This window comes from Oncorhynchus mykiss, chromosome 17 (genome assembly GCF_013265735.2).
Source record: "Oncorhynchus mykiss isolate Arlee chromosome 17, USDA_OmykA_1.1, whole genome shotgun sequence".
Taxonomy (NCBI): Eukaryota; Metazoa; Chordata; class Actinopteri; order Salmoniformes; family Salmonidae; genus Oncorhynchus; species Oncorhynchus mykiss.
In genome coordinates this window covers 35294118-35308199 of record NC_048581.1, presented here as the reverse complement: position 1 = coordinate 35308199, position 14082 = coordinate 35294118, and the positions used below count along the sequence as shown (strand labels likewise).

The 14082-nt window shown below is 42.9% G+C and overlaps 1 protein-coding gene across 5 annotated transcripts in view; it reads right to left on the bottom strand.

The window, feature by feature from the left end:
- Positions 1 to 14082, bottom strand: part of rrbp1b (ribosome binding protein 1b) — a 31821-nt gene that overhangs the window by 3617 nt on the left and 14122 nt on the right. For 4 of the 5 annotated variants that reach the window (XM_036949791.1, XM_036949792.1, XM_036949790.1 and 1 more), the window contains exons 6-26: positions 13653 to 13771; positions 13030 to 13183; positions 10045 to 10183; positions 9559 to 9746; positions 7230 to 7267; positions 7022 to 7132; positions 6073 to 6142; positions 5772 to 5894; positions 5549 to 5589; positions 5262 to 5349; positions 5084 to 5176; positions 4690 to 4782; positions 4287 to 4385; positions 3930 to 4019; positions 3537 to 3629; positions 3352 to 3423; positions 3090 to 3182; positions 2702 to 2785; positions 1951 to 2016; positions 943 to 1026; positions 195 to 275 (exon numbers count right to left, since the gene is read on the bottom strand). In XM_036949791.1, the coding sequence (XP_036805686.1) occupies positions 195 to 275; positions 943 to 1026; positions 1951 to 2016; positions 2702 to 2785; positions 3090 to 3182; positions 3352 to 3423; positions 3537 to 3629; positions 3930 to 4019; positions 4287 to 4385; positions 4690 to 4782; positions 5084 to 5176; positions 5262 to 5349; positions 5549 to 5589; positions 5772 to 5894; positions 6073 to 6142; positions 7022 to 7132; positions 7230 to 7267; positions 9559 to 9746; positions 10045 to 10183; positions 13030 to 13183; positions 13653 to 13771 (2019 nt within the window). The remainder of the gene's footprint in view (positions 1 to 194; positions 276 to 942; positions 1027 to 1950; positions 2017 to 2701; positions 2786 to 3089; positions 3183 to 3351; positions 3424 to 3536; positions 3630 to 3929; positions 4020 to 4286; positions 4386 to 4689; positions 4783 to 5083; positions 5177 to 5261; positions 5350 to 5548; positions 5590 to 5771; positions 5895 to 6072; positions 6143 to 7021; positions 7133 to 7229; positions 7268 to 9558; positions 9747 to 10044; positions 10184 to 13029; positions 13184 to 13652; positions 13772 to 14082) is intronic. The other variant, XM_021568310.2, reaches the window with a different exon arrangement.

The window sequence follows — 14082 nt, the reverse complement described above, 5'->3', positions numbered from 1 at the left end:
TCACGGTTCACCACTGCCACCACCACACTAGCAGGTCCAGTTTGGTGTGCCATTACAGAACCATGTCGGAGTCTGTTGATAGCTTAGGAAAGCTGCTGCCGACTCAAATATGTTATCTAATAGGATGACCTATGAAGTCCATGTCGGTGAGAGAGGTAGAGCGTAAAGGAATAAACGAAGACCGGGGTAAGCACCTTGAGTTCTCCTGTGGAGCAGTCTCCTGCTGCCTTCATTTGGTCTATCTGTGTCTGTAGGTCAGTCACGCACTTCTGAGCCTGCAAGGGGAGAGCAAAAAGATTTGCGAACAAAGATTAAATAAATGTTCTTAGATAGAAATAAAAAATGCCATTGGCAATACATCCCAAATATAATGACTGATTGTCTCCAAAGACTGACAGCCAAAGGATGTGGTGGTATCCGAGGAGGTTGGGAATAACATAAGGAAGCAAAGATAATGTCCATTTCACATTGGACAATAAAGTTGTACTGTATTGTATGACCAATGGGTCACGAGAGAGCTGATTGAGTTAAAAAAGCTGTACGATTTCTGTTCCATACTGTGCTCATCCAGTGATCACTGGTGCCCAACTAACGATGAAAGATGCAGCAGAAATACTGTGGGAATGCATTAAGTAATAGATTGAAACATTGAATCAATTAACGTTCATTATTTTTTTAAGGAGATAGGAATTCTAACCTTACATGTTTATTTTTTTTAAATTTTGGACAGCACAGCTGGAAATGTAGAGATGAGACAATAGGGGCATAGACAAAAGGGTGGCCGAGTCAGGGCTCCAACTGCCGTTGACAGGGGTATATGTAGTTGGGAGTTTAGACTTCTACACCAGTCTCCGGCACGTCTAACCTCATTCTTACCATGTCAGTTGTATGCTCGCTATATCGCGATTCGAACTTCAGAAGAATGTCTTTATTATGACTTACCTGGTCAAAGTCAACGGCCAGCTGCTGTCTCATCTCTTCCTCCGTTTGCAACTTGTTTACAACCTGCACCAGCTGGGTTTGGACCTGATATAATACACACACAAACAGGTCAGTCAAATCACCCCCCCCAGATAGATCACATTGGGGGGTGGGCGTACTGTAGGACACAACGGGGTGGCGTATGGGCCAGCCCCGCTCCACAGTGTTCTCCCAAACGGTTAGGTCAGAACAAGTAGACTCCTGAAGGGCAGTTTCTGGTTCAGGTGAAAAAAAAGCAAGCTACGCTCGTCTTCCAAAGTGGCCCGTTACGCAATGTACCAAACAAGCATCAACAAAGACAACCTCTCACTACTGAGCTCTGGCATTTTGAAAAATACATTTGAAGGGTGCTAGCGTTCTGCTGTCCCCCACCCCCCTCCCGAAAGTATTACAACAGCCAATGGTGCAGCACATCACAACTCCAATGTCAACTCAGGAAGCAAGGGACTTGCAAACACACACACGCATACAGTTTCATGCAAGACAACTAGAGTTAAAAATAGGCATTTCGTTGCTGTAAAACATTTGTTTTCTAAAGCACATACGGTGTGGTTAGTGTATAGCAAAAGCTGCTGCCTTTGAGAACTCTCAGACTGAACAGATGTGGTATGATTCTACTGCCTCTGATTTGAATGAAGTCAAATGTGTCATAATTTAATATGATTTATTGTATATGGGCATAATTAGTGTGCCATCATGCCGCACATTATTATTTAAATACGGATTGGTCTCTAATATGCGAGTGAACGGTTTGCAAGTGAACACTACATTGGTAGGGTGCCCTAGCCAAATCCTTAAAGGGATATTACAGGCGAAAATTAAGATGAGCACCACAAATCTGAAAATTACGCGGTGCTTATCGTTTCCATTCAGGATTGCGGCTCGTAGTCAGTTCGAGGAATACATTCTGAGTCTGATAGTTCTCAGCTAGCTTGTGCAGGGTGCACCCCGTCGGTCAGGCACCCTGACCTGTGTTGACTCGGAGGCCTCCTGGCTCTGCACGTGCTCCGTCGTCTCGCTCAGCTGCTGTCTGACCTGCAACAGGAAGCAATCTGCCACTCAACACAAAGGCAATGTCGCAATGCTCCAATTATCTCTCCTTCCTCCCAAAGTGTGCACGTGTTCACTTCCCTTCAATGATTTGAAAATAAATGACTGGTATAAGAAATATGGTGGAAACTCCCACTAGCCAATGCTTTTAGATTTGAAGGATGTAGTGAACAAATGCACCCTTCAGGAGGAAGGAAATATTATTGGGACGCACCCAAAGCCCTGGGTCTCCCTCAGTAGGGTGCTTTTACTGAACATTGCAGATAGAAATACCACAAATTGAGCTGCCATTAACTCTACACATCAGAAAGCCATGTCTGTTCTACACAATGTCCTTCTATCAGAACATTCCATATCGTTGCACCCTTCTGAACTCAGACTTCTGTTCACAGGGGCCGAAGAGCTTTGTTGATCATTGCCCCCCTAAGGGCGCAATACAGTTGGTAGAAGTGACCACTAATACCAGATCAGATATTTTTTTCATAAGCATAATGGCAAAGGTTAGTGTACTCTGATCCTAGAGCTGTGGTTGAGCAAAACTTCTACTTCAAGCAGAAGGTCAAATAGTAGATTGCTCATTTACGCCTCCAAACAGCCGAGTCCATCACTGCAGGAGTGGAAATGGCATAATTTTACGGCACTAAAATGGCGACTGGCGCGTCAAACCTACCACAGAAAGTTCCTTGGCCTGCTTCTGAGCTTCCAATTGGGCAGTCTCCAGCCGACTCTGGGTCTTCGTTAACAAGGCCTTCAGCTGCAAAGGCAAACAAGACGTAGACTGTAGCTACAAGCAATCCATGGACCACCCAAGTAGCAAAAAAATGCATATAGGTGGATGTTAACGATGTAAAATCTTTGTTTAAACAACTATTTCCACAGTTGGAAGACTAGCCCCTGGTGGGCTAAAAGAGATCCTAATCCAAAATAAAATCTATGAAAATAAAAGCTTAACGTAGGTTGTGTCCTTTAGGCACAGACTACAACGTGACAATGAGAGAGTGAAAACATTTTCAATCTGAAAACATCATGACCCAGGTGTAATGGCGTGTTTAGCCTACCTGGGCGACCTCCTCGGCGTAAGTCTGGCTAAAGCTGATGGACTCCAGCTGTTTCTCCAACTGGGCCTCCAGAAGCATCACCTGCTCTTTCAGCTGCACAAAACAGGATAATAAGTCACTTTTTAATATCAAACTAAAACCAATCAAAAAAAAAGGTCTCATTGGTTTACTTGAGTCTGTGACTGGAAGTAAATCCGACATATACTAAAGTTTAGATTGAGCTCTGTATACACCCATCCCAATACCGGTACTAAAGCTCTACCTGGTCTGTACTTTCATTGTTCATCTTCATATCCTCTGCAGCTTGCTGCAACACCTTCACCTGATCCAAAGCCTGCAGGACAAAATAGCTTTTAACTTCGTATCAAGTCATCTTATAGGAAACCATCTCATCTGCTGCTATTCAGTAAGACCAGAGAGAGAGAGAATTTAAGAAAAATAACTCACTGCTTGCCCTTGCTCCTCAGCGTCTACGATTTTGAGCTTCCACACGTGCTCCTCTTCCTCCACACTCTTCTGAAGGTCTTTCAGCATGCCCTCCTAAAGGAAGGGTGATAATGTGGGAATGCAGTTCTTACATCATCATACCTACATCTAGGTGCAAAGCAGGAGTACAAGTATGTTAGTGGGGTTAGCGATTCTTGCCAGCTTACTTTAATAAATCTTACACATTATTCATGTCACTCCACCTTCTGTATTACACATTCTATTCCATATAAAGTGCACATAGTAGGATATAGGGTGCCATTTTGGGGACACAGTTAAGCTGTGTCCCCTTCAAACGGACTGAAGTTGGATGGAAAGTCAGGCATTCACACGCAGGACCATGGATTGACTTACCGTTTCAGCCAGGACAGTTCTGTACTGCTCACACTCCGCCTGTAGTGTTTTCTGAGACTCCTCGGCTTCTCCGAGTTTTGACAAAAGCTCCTAAAGAGAAAACAAGCACACAGTCATGACTGTCTGGGGATCATCTGAAACACCGGGACAGGAAAAGCCAAGATGCACTTTTGTTGTCTGTTTCCAGAGACAAACATGTAAGTAATGGTCAGCAGTAGGCAACTAAATATATTGTTATAGCAACAGGTGTAGAGGAACCTCTACTGGTATTTTGAAGCTGTCCAACCTTACAATAAATGTTGGTTACTTCAAAATGCACTGCATACACTATACCAGGGTAAAACACAGGGTCCTTACCTCAGAGTCTGTGGGTTGCAAATTCTCTTGCTGGACTTCTTGGCTCTGTGGAATTTCAGTAGCCTGTGCTTTCTGGATGAGTAACTCCAACCAGTTATTCTGTAATTAGTAATTGAGGCATTTTAACTACAGAGCTAGGAAAAAAATGTCTGCTGGTGTAATCATGTTTAAGGGGAATTCCATTTACATTGGCAAGTTTCCAGAGTGATTTTATTTTCCAAATCCATTCCTGACCACCCTGTTGGTAACGTTTGGGTATATAAATAAGGAATTAACTCAAATTCAGACTAGCAAAGAGTATCCACACTGTACAACAAACTTTGTGGCGGGAGACTAATAATTTGAAAAACAATACACCTTCCAACTCCAAGTCTGTCAGCGATTGCAAACCCAACTGACTTACCTGCTCAGCTTCTAAAGAGACATCAGGGCAGATCTTCTGAAGAGCCTTTTGAGCTTCTGTCTGGAACGAGCTCAATGCTTCCTCGGCTACGTGCTACAAATAGACGCAAAGTCACAGCATCATGAAAGCCATCCAACACAAACCGTATTCACAACAGTGTCTGTCAATGGGAGTGTAGCCAGTGTATTTAGCTAGAGTTCAAACAACCTTAGTGCCAGACATGTTGCTGTCTTTGAGCATTTCATTCATGAAAACTTGAATTCTAGTTCCAATTTTAGCCATTCAGATAGCTTTTGGAAATTCAGAAGATCCCTCACCTATTGGCCAATATTGATCAGGATGTAGCAAGAAGCGGAGCGCATATTTACAACTCTGGGTGTTGCATGCCACTGACCTGCGCACCCTTCGCCACAGCCAGTCTTTCCTCATTCAACTTCTCAGCAGCGGTCAAGGCTTCCATTGCCGCCCAGTTCTTTTCACGGAGATCCTGTAGGGTAGAGCAGAATTCAGCTAAGCTAACACAGTCAAGGGGCAACAAGCCCCTTTGAGCAACGCAAAAACCTCAAACTTACATTGCTTTTGTTCCTAACTTGTTCCATTTCCTCCTTTAGCCTTTGTAGCTCCTCTTCCAGAGATAGCATCTGGGAATCTTTCTCAAGGCTGAAAATATAACACTCATTAGGAGGGAAGTGGGAAAAGTCCATATCAATTCCAGTACCAGTTCAGGAATTGAAATTCATTCCTATGGGGAAATGCCATGTCCAATTCAACAGACCCCCAACCCTGCTCATTCGATGCATGCACTATGGGGTCAAATAATACACCTCAAGTGCTTAAAGACTTAGGAATGGACACGTACCATTCAAATGGCTGTTCGGCTTCAGTCTCACTTCCGGACTCCTGTGTTAGGGAATTGAAAGAATATGCATTGTTCAAGATGCCAATGGCTACGTTTTTCATCTGACAAAAGCACATATATAAAACCTACATTTTACAGAGTAAGACTAAACCTTAAACAGTAAGTCTTAACACCAAGCACACACACACTTGTGCGCATACACAGGAGAGAATAGAAGACTTACAGCATTTGCACTCTTCCCTTGCTCCTCTCTCAGCTGTTTGAGCTCTTCCTCTAACGAGGCCACCTGGCTCTCCCTCTCCTTCAGACTGCTCTGAAGCTGCTCCATGTCTGCTGTGCTCTCCACCTGCACAACAGATTCAATACAATTCAAATAACTTGATAATAAATTTGTCCCATGAGAGACCTGGTATGGAACATATAGTAAGTACATAGACAAATATAGGATTGAAAGAGAGCAATGTTGAATTTGAACTCGAAAGTTGCCAACAGGTTTGCTAATTTACAGCACCAGTGATCTTCACCTCCATCTTGGCTCTTAATGTCTGCAGTTGCTCTTCGAGGGACGTCACGATGCTCTCCTTTTCCTTAAGGCTGACATGGGAAAACTGAGTTAGGTTGTGATACAGTAAGACAGACTTATTTAAAGTACTACATAGTAGACAGGGCTAATCAATTATTGTCCTAGAGGGCCAAAACTAGGCAAATGTTGTGGCAAATAGAATTGTAATGAATAGAGCAGATGTGATTTCTTATCCTTTGCGTGTACATAGTGTTACTATCTGAACATTACACAACATTGTGTTCTACTGAACACTGCCCTGGTTTCATTCTTCGGACTTGGGACACCAAGTGAGTGAACTTACTGTCTAGTCAATGATAAATTGACCAATTAACAAACACAGGCAGTACTTTGTCCGTAGAGGGCCAATAATTGAATAATAGGTTTGTCATTGGAGATTTGTGCGTAACGGCTAAGTAAAGTGAATAGTTCATAATAGTATTATAGCAGATTCCTCCCATAACTGTTCTGTAAGAGTTCGATCTCTGCCGTATTGTCTATCTGCACATGCTGTTCTTCAACAGGCGATTGCTCCTCTTCCTTCACACTGACCGAATGTTTTTAAACATTTTATGGAGTGATTACGACTTCAGGTTCTTGACCAGATTTGATTGTTTTTGATTTTGGGCAGGGATCCTTCCCATTTGTTCATTTATTGGTCTACATATGTCGATAAAGCACCAGTAAACTTTATTTCCCGAAGAGTGGGAATTCCAACTTTTGTAGAACAGAGACTGTAGCATAGTTAGAGACAGCTAAGTGAGATGAGACAAGATGTGTAATAATAGCAGTGGGGAGCGGAATTGGAACCCACAAGGACGCGGTTGTACACATGCGCTGAGGACCGCGGCGCTAACCACTTGGCTAAACCAACCCCAGGCTACATGGTGTCCCAGTAAAAGTGAACATACCCGTTGACCTGTGGATCCTCAGTCTGGGAAGATTTCACCAGCTCCAGTTCAACCTTCAGCTGTTGGAGCTCCTCTTCTAGAACGGCCACCTGACCTTCTTTGGTTATCAGACTGAAAGAGGGAGAGAAATAAATATCCCCATTCGGTAGAGAAAGTTGGATACGGAGATTTGATACATGGTATCAAACAGAAATATGACTCAACGTACCGGTTCTTTAGCTCTTCAACCTCAGCGTAGTTGTCACCCTGTTTAGAAACAAGATGGATAGACTAAACTTCTGAGCATGATGTGCGGTGTAACACTAGAACCGCTGGGCCACGAGGAACCCCCCCTTCAAGCTAACGAGCAGTCATTCTAACAATGTAATTAATACATTTCATATACAGTATATGCAACAAAAAAGTTAATGAAGGCCATATGTAACATTACAACACATTTTTATAACAAAATAGAATTTTTTTATGTTACTGTAGGTAAACTGTGTGTATCATTTTTAAAAAAGTCAAATCAATTTTATTTGTGGAGTGCCAACTATGAAACGGAAAGCATGTGTTGGAAGGCGTTAACAGCTTCTTTTTATAACAAAAAAATGAAATAACCCAAACACCTAGACGCACGTTCATCAAAACTTGCTTCAAATTATAAACACATCATAGCCTAATCATTAGCGCCATGTGTGCTTGATAAAGTCAAAATCAGCAAGAAATAAATGGCAAAATAATGAATATAATGTTTTTTGCTTGCGATGTAAGGGATATGCCCTCAGTGTTTACATTTATGCTGATAAATCGGCCCGTAGCACTGTGGGTGTGGTGTGGTCCCTTAACCTCTCCTGTCTCACCGCTTGATTTGGTGGTGGCGCGGACACCTGTTCAGCGCGCACAATTCTGGATTTTTTTACGCTTAGGCGTCTGAGGTGTAGGTTCAGGCTGAAGCTCAGAATTAGAAGAATAATCAGACACGTGATGATTCATTTCTTCCACACCATAAATATTTTCAGATTTTGTAGCACTGCTAACGCAGCATGTGCAGCCATTCTTGGTCTTCTTGCCATTGTAAATTACGAACGCACCAACTGTGTACTCCAAGAAGACCAGAGGAGACCGATAAAGGCTGCTTGGATTCGGTGGACTGATATTGGGTACATAGCATTTTGAGATTATAATTAGAATATATCAATGCAATAGAAAGGCCCGTCCTGTTCTTCATTGACAATTGGTGCATTGTTCACTTCCCCTCGCTCATCAACTCAATCATTCTCCCACATCATACTTTACTTCATTTATATAATCTGTTATGTTTGAAGTTAGCGTTGGTATAGTTTAGGCAGTGGAGGCTGCTGAGGGGAGGACGGCTCATAATAAATGGATGGGATGGAGTCAATGGAATGGTATCAAACACAAAAAAGACGTGGTTTCCATGTGGTTGATACCACTCCATTGCAGCCATTATTATGAGCTGTCCTCCCCTCAGCAGCCTCCACTGAGTTTAGGTTCAGAAGAGGCAATTATCAGGGTGATTATCAACTGGGCACGGCACCTCAAACTGTGGGGAGGAAGAGGGGGAGCAGCCCTACAGTCGGGAGGGGGAGCAGCCCTACAGTCGGGAGGGGGAGCAGCCCTACTGTCGGGAGGGGGAGGAGGGGAGCAGCCCTACTGTCGGGAGGAGGAGGAGGGGAGCAGCCCTACTGTCGGGAGGAGGAGGAGCCCTACAGTCGGGAGGAGGGGCAATGGGAGAAAAACAAAATGGCATGCCCTCCTAAAACTGGTTATAACTCAAGTTGTTTGTGATATTAAGATTATAGCAACGACAGTGTGTTATATAGACTTATTTAGGACTATCAATGACTTTACAAAATGGCAGAGTATTAAAAATGTTAAACAATGTAGACTGATAGGTGGTCTACAGGCTTTTAGCATAAGAGTTTAGGGTCCAAGCTGCCTCATTTATGAACCGTGAGTAAAAGTCATACTAAATTCTGGCATATGTCGAGATTCTAGGATTTGCAATCTTGAGTAAGGACACACACCTGATTACACATAGAAGTAGCCCCAGGCTACCTACCTGGCCTGTGCGCAAATGTCGGCTTGTAAATATGCCTTTTGGGGATCTGATAGTATTTCTGATTGGCTTAACTTAAGTTGTAAATACTCATGATCTGAGATTTGAGTAGAGATGCGCACACTTTTGTCCAAATTTCAAGAATAGATAAATACCAACCTTCGCGGGAAAACTGGCGCACGCAAGGCTCAGAGTCTTTTTTGTGTGCATGCACCTTTGATAAATGAGGCCCCTGAGATTTGACAAAACAGGTTGATCTGAAAGTATTGGAATTGTAAGCAATATGGGTTCAGCTCCACCTATGGGTTCAGCTCCACCTGTACTCTGACAGGTTGAATGTCTGCCATCTTGCTTGCACCAATCGAAATAATTTCCGATCTACAAGACTGCTTAGGGGTTGATTTGGAATTTGGTCTACTGCCTAAACTATTTGCAGCTGAGAGAAAGAAAAAAAAAATAGGCCCTTGGAGATTACATTGGTGGCAGTGGGGGTCTCGGTAACACCTTCCGTCACAGTCTCCTGCTCCTCGGGGGGAGGTTCTATGGGAGACTCCAGTGGGGCAACCTGCTCCTTGGCGGCCTCCTCCACAGCTGACACTACTGCCTGTTGGGCCTTCAGGTCCTTCAGCTCGGCCTCCGTGGTGGCCATGCGCTGCTGGAGCTCTGTGGAGATCAAAGTTTTATTCAATTCAAAGCCAGAGCCTAGTCACACATTTTTATAAATCCACACAAAGGACAAAAAAATAAGAAATTTGCCGACGAGTAGAGTATGAATCTAAATCTAAAAGCAAATCTAAATAAGGTATCGGGAACATAGCTGTGTGGAAGGGACATCTCTCCCACTTAGTGCAAGGGTTTTCCTGTGATGGTTAAAATAGAGATTAGAGTGACTGGATTAGTGAGACTAGCACGTTATCATGTGGTCAAGGTATGTAACCAGTGAGAGGTGGGGTCCACTGACCGGCGAAGGCTTTGGCCTCCTGTTGAGCCTGGTCTAATTGGGCCTGCATGGTGTTGCTGGTGTCCTGGGACTTCTGGAGCTTCTGGCTCACCACCTCCAGCCTCTGCTGCCAGGCCTGCTCGCTCTCCGCTTGGCACGCCTGTGGATGAGCACGGCAACAGCTTATCATCATGTGCAATGAATCTATTATGCATGCATATTCCTTATCTTAGACATTCCAGAAAGCTGTATCAATGAGTTAGCCTTAAACGCCTTGAAATACCTTAATCATTGAGAAATATAGTCTTAAAATACTTGACAGCAACAACCAATATACATTCTTAGATTTCTTAATCAACCAGGAATTCAAAAAAGTTATTTGTGGTTGCTTAGCAAAGTTAGCTGGCTAATATACCTGCTTTCTGGAATAACCCACTGTTTGACCTGGGCCCGGTTTCCCAAAAACATCTTAAGGCTAAGCTAATCGTAACTATTCAGGGAGTGACGTGGCCGTGGCTTGCTATATAGAGCAGGCAGACATAGAGGCATTCAGTTACGGTTCGATTGAATGTTAGACTGGGCAAAACGAGTGACCTAATCGACTTTGAGCGTGGTATGATCTTCGGTGCCAGGCACGCCGGATCCAGGATCTCAGAAACGTCCATCCTCCTGGGCTTTTCACACACACACACACACACACACGACAGTGTCTAGGGTTTCCCGAGAATGGTAAGACAAACAAAAAACGTCCTGTGGGCGAAAATAGCTCTAGTTGATGAGAGGTCAAATTGAAATAATCTTGCAAACTAACAGGCGGGCCATAAACAGACAAATAACGGTGCGGTACAACAGTGGCGCCAACCTGCCTGGTGTCAACGGTACAGACTGGTGGTGGTGGTGGACCGCCGTCCAAACTGCAGCAACTACACGATGCCATCGCGTCAGCATGGACCAACATCCCTGTGGAACATTTCCGAATGTAGAATCCAGAACTCGGGTCTTTCTGGAGGTCAAATGTGGGTCCGACTCTGTACTAGATGGGTGTATCTAAAACTGTTCAATCATATTGACATCAATTTCATGTTCATTCAAATCGGCTTCTATTTAGCAAATTGTAGACTACCGTCTTTCTGCCACAACATATTTCATGACGTGTAACGTGCGCAATGAGCTGTGTATTATTATAGGGTAAGCATTAGAATAAGCCGCCTCAATATTTGCAGACCTAGGTGATAATACATCTATAGGAGCTAATCCATCGTCAGCATTGTGGAATAATTTGTAATGTTAAGATGTCAACGGAGAAAGCGGAACCTTTCCATCCTATCATGCGCCAACGACACACCTAGTGAAAGTTCTAGCCTAAAAGAAAGGAGAGATAATATTTAGATGCTTTTTATAGTGGAGATCAAGTTTATAAATAGCCTGGGTAGGGTGATGAGACATTGGATTGTGCAGTCAGATGGAACAGAGTAAATATGCATTTACACATCAGATTTAACCCGTAACAACTTGTGGAATAGACACCGGCTGAAATGCAGTTTTAACCAATCATCATTAGACACACCCGTTGTATAATATGTCATAACAGCTGACATTACATGCCATACTGTTATAATATGGTCATAACACATAGCCCTGATGTGACACAATACATTGCGTTGTTTTATGGCTGGTTATGACACCTACATAAGAGTGTCACAACCCACAAAACCACAAAACCAAGGCAAAACATTCCATTACACCATACATGTCAACAGCACGTTTGTTATATAAACAAGTTTTAAATAAATGTACAATACTAAATTAACATTGTAACGGCACACATTGATGTAGGACAAGACACCCTCTTTTTGACATACGGTCATGTATGTAATAGGCCTATCTGGCTTATATGATTGACGGTCATAATGCTGCGTCAGTGTATTTTCTTCATCCAAGTAAAGTGACAGGACGGTCATAATATTTCATGACAGTGTCATACTTTATTTTCAGTGACAGTGTCATACTTTATTTTCTACAAGTTGTTTAAAGTAAGAAAAAAAAAAAAAGTGTGACTAAAGTATTCATTACAACAAAAAAGGATTTAACAAACTTTCAAATGAAATGAAACTTATTGGCAGAAACGTTGACACTTAATTAGGTGTCATAACCAGCCCTAAAATAACGCAATATACGCCTCAACAAGTGTAAAAATATGGGTAATGATAGTGTTATGACCGTATTTTGACAAGTTATGCCAGCTGTTAGGGCATATTATGACAAGTGTTATTGCGGAAATCGACTCTAGGGGGTTAAGTAGTTTGTAATAGTTGTAGATTAGTTGGTAGCCTGGATGTCAGTCTGTGCATGCTCAGTCAACTCAGCTGTTTGACATTACATCGACAGGAGTTGACAAAAGCACAAACAGACTAGAATCAAAGCTATAATTTTGCAACGGAGTATAGAAACACGATAAGTGAAAAATATTTTGTCTCCATTCTAAAACCAACTTTATTCATACGTCTAAGGCACACTGTAGCAAAACAGAATAAAAACAAAACTATCTGTAATTATGCAACACATTTTAGGCATTACCTCCATATTTCATTCAAATGTTCTCCCTACTTGAACACGCCTCAGTTGTCCACATCTGTTCTAGATTTGAAAAACTGACTGACCTTAGTCCCAAATTAATTGCCACCCATGTAGTCCACTACTGGACAAGCAGTGCACAGATGCAGGTGAACTGAATTGACTAAAGCCAAGGTTTTCATTTTGGGCCCAAATCATGATGCCGTGTTGATACATACATCATACGTTTTGCACTCCGACTTTTAAATCGTACAATGCATACTTTTTTCCAACTAAACAAGATAAAACAGGAGGAATGCAAGGCCACACCTCTTGCTCAACTGTGGTTCTCCATTGTGGTTGGATCAAATCAAAGGTTGTAGGTCACTTAGGTGCAGTGGAGATTTTTTTTTGGGGGGGGGGGGGGGGGCAACTTCACCCTACTCCACTCACCTTGAACTGGGCAAGTTTCTCCGCAGAAGCTGACACTTTGGCCTCCAGAGCCTTCCTGTGCTCATCGTCAGCCTGCAGGGCTTCTGTCCTCTCGCCCAGGTCACGGTTCAGACGAACACAGTCCTGCCTCAGCTTGGCCAGCTCCGCGTTCTGCCTGGAGGGGGAAAGAGAACAGAGAGGGACTTGTCAGACTTGATGAATTGGAGTGTGGCTAGGACAGTTTTGCATATGTCTCAGTTGCTGGTGTCCAAGAATGGACATAATTTAAGCTCTTTAGGCGTGTTTCATTTCTGCATTATGTTAATACTTAAAATGAAATGGCATGCTAAGCAAATTGTGATACATATTGAAAATGCTAGATAAATCATGCTCACTTGTGGAGTCGCTTTACCATGTCTGTACAAGCTAGAATGAATTATTTATCCATCCAGCCAGCCAATACACCCACTTATACCTCATTATATTGTGTAACTAAAAAGAAAAATGTAATTTCTTATTGGGAAAAGTCCAGGTAGTTCCACCCCATTTTACTCAATTTGTTTACATTGGGTGCACACTGAACAAGACTCAGATTTCACCATAGAATAGAGAATAGGAGTTGTATTGTTAATTTCCCCATCTACCTGCTCTCGGCCTGGCTGGTGGCCTGATTGAGGGCGTCTCTCAGGATAGAGTTCTCCTGCTGCAAGCGGGCCAGCTGAGCGACTGGGCCATTGTCCAGCTGCTCCTGCAGGCTCACTATCTGTATGGAGGTGTTGGCAAAAATCATTTACATACATTTTTTTTGCAGACAGTTCATAGTTTCTCATCTCATCTGCCTTGTACTTTTATAAAAAAAAAGTCCAACAAATTTTTACCTAAGGGTACCAATATGTTATTACTGTCAAATTCAGAAGCTGCTGTCAATATCACACAAAAAGGAAATGGTGGTAGCAGCAGCTCCATATTCAGTCAAGCACAGGAACATTGTGGAACGTTCAGATGGAAACACTGAGTAGAACAGACATGCCTCTGATGTGGAGTCAGGACTCAAGTTAGCTCTATTCATTGCAT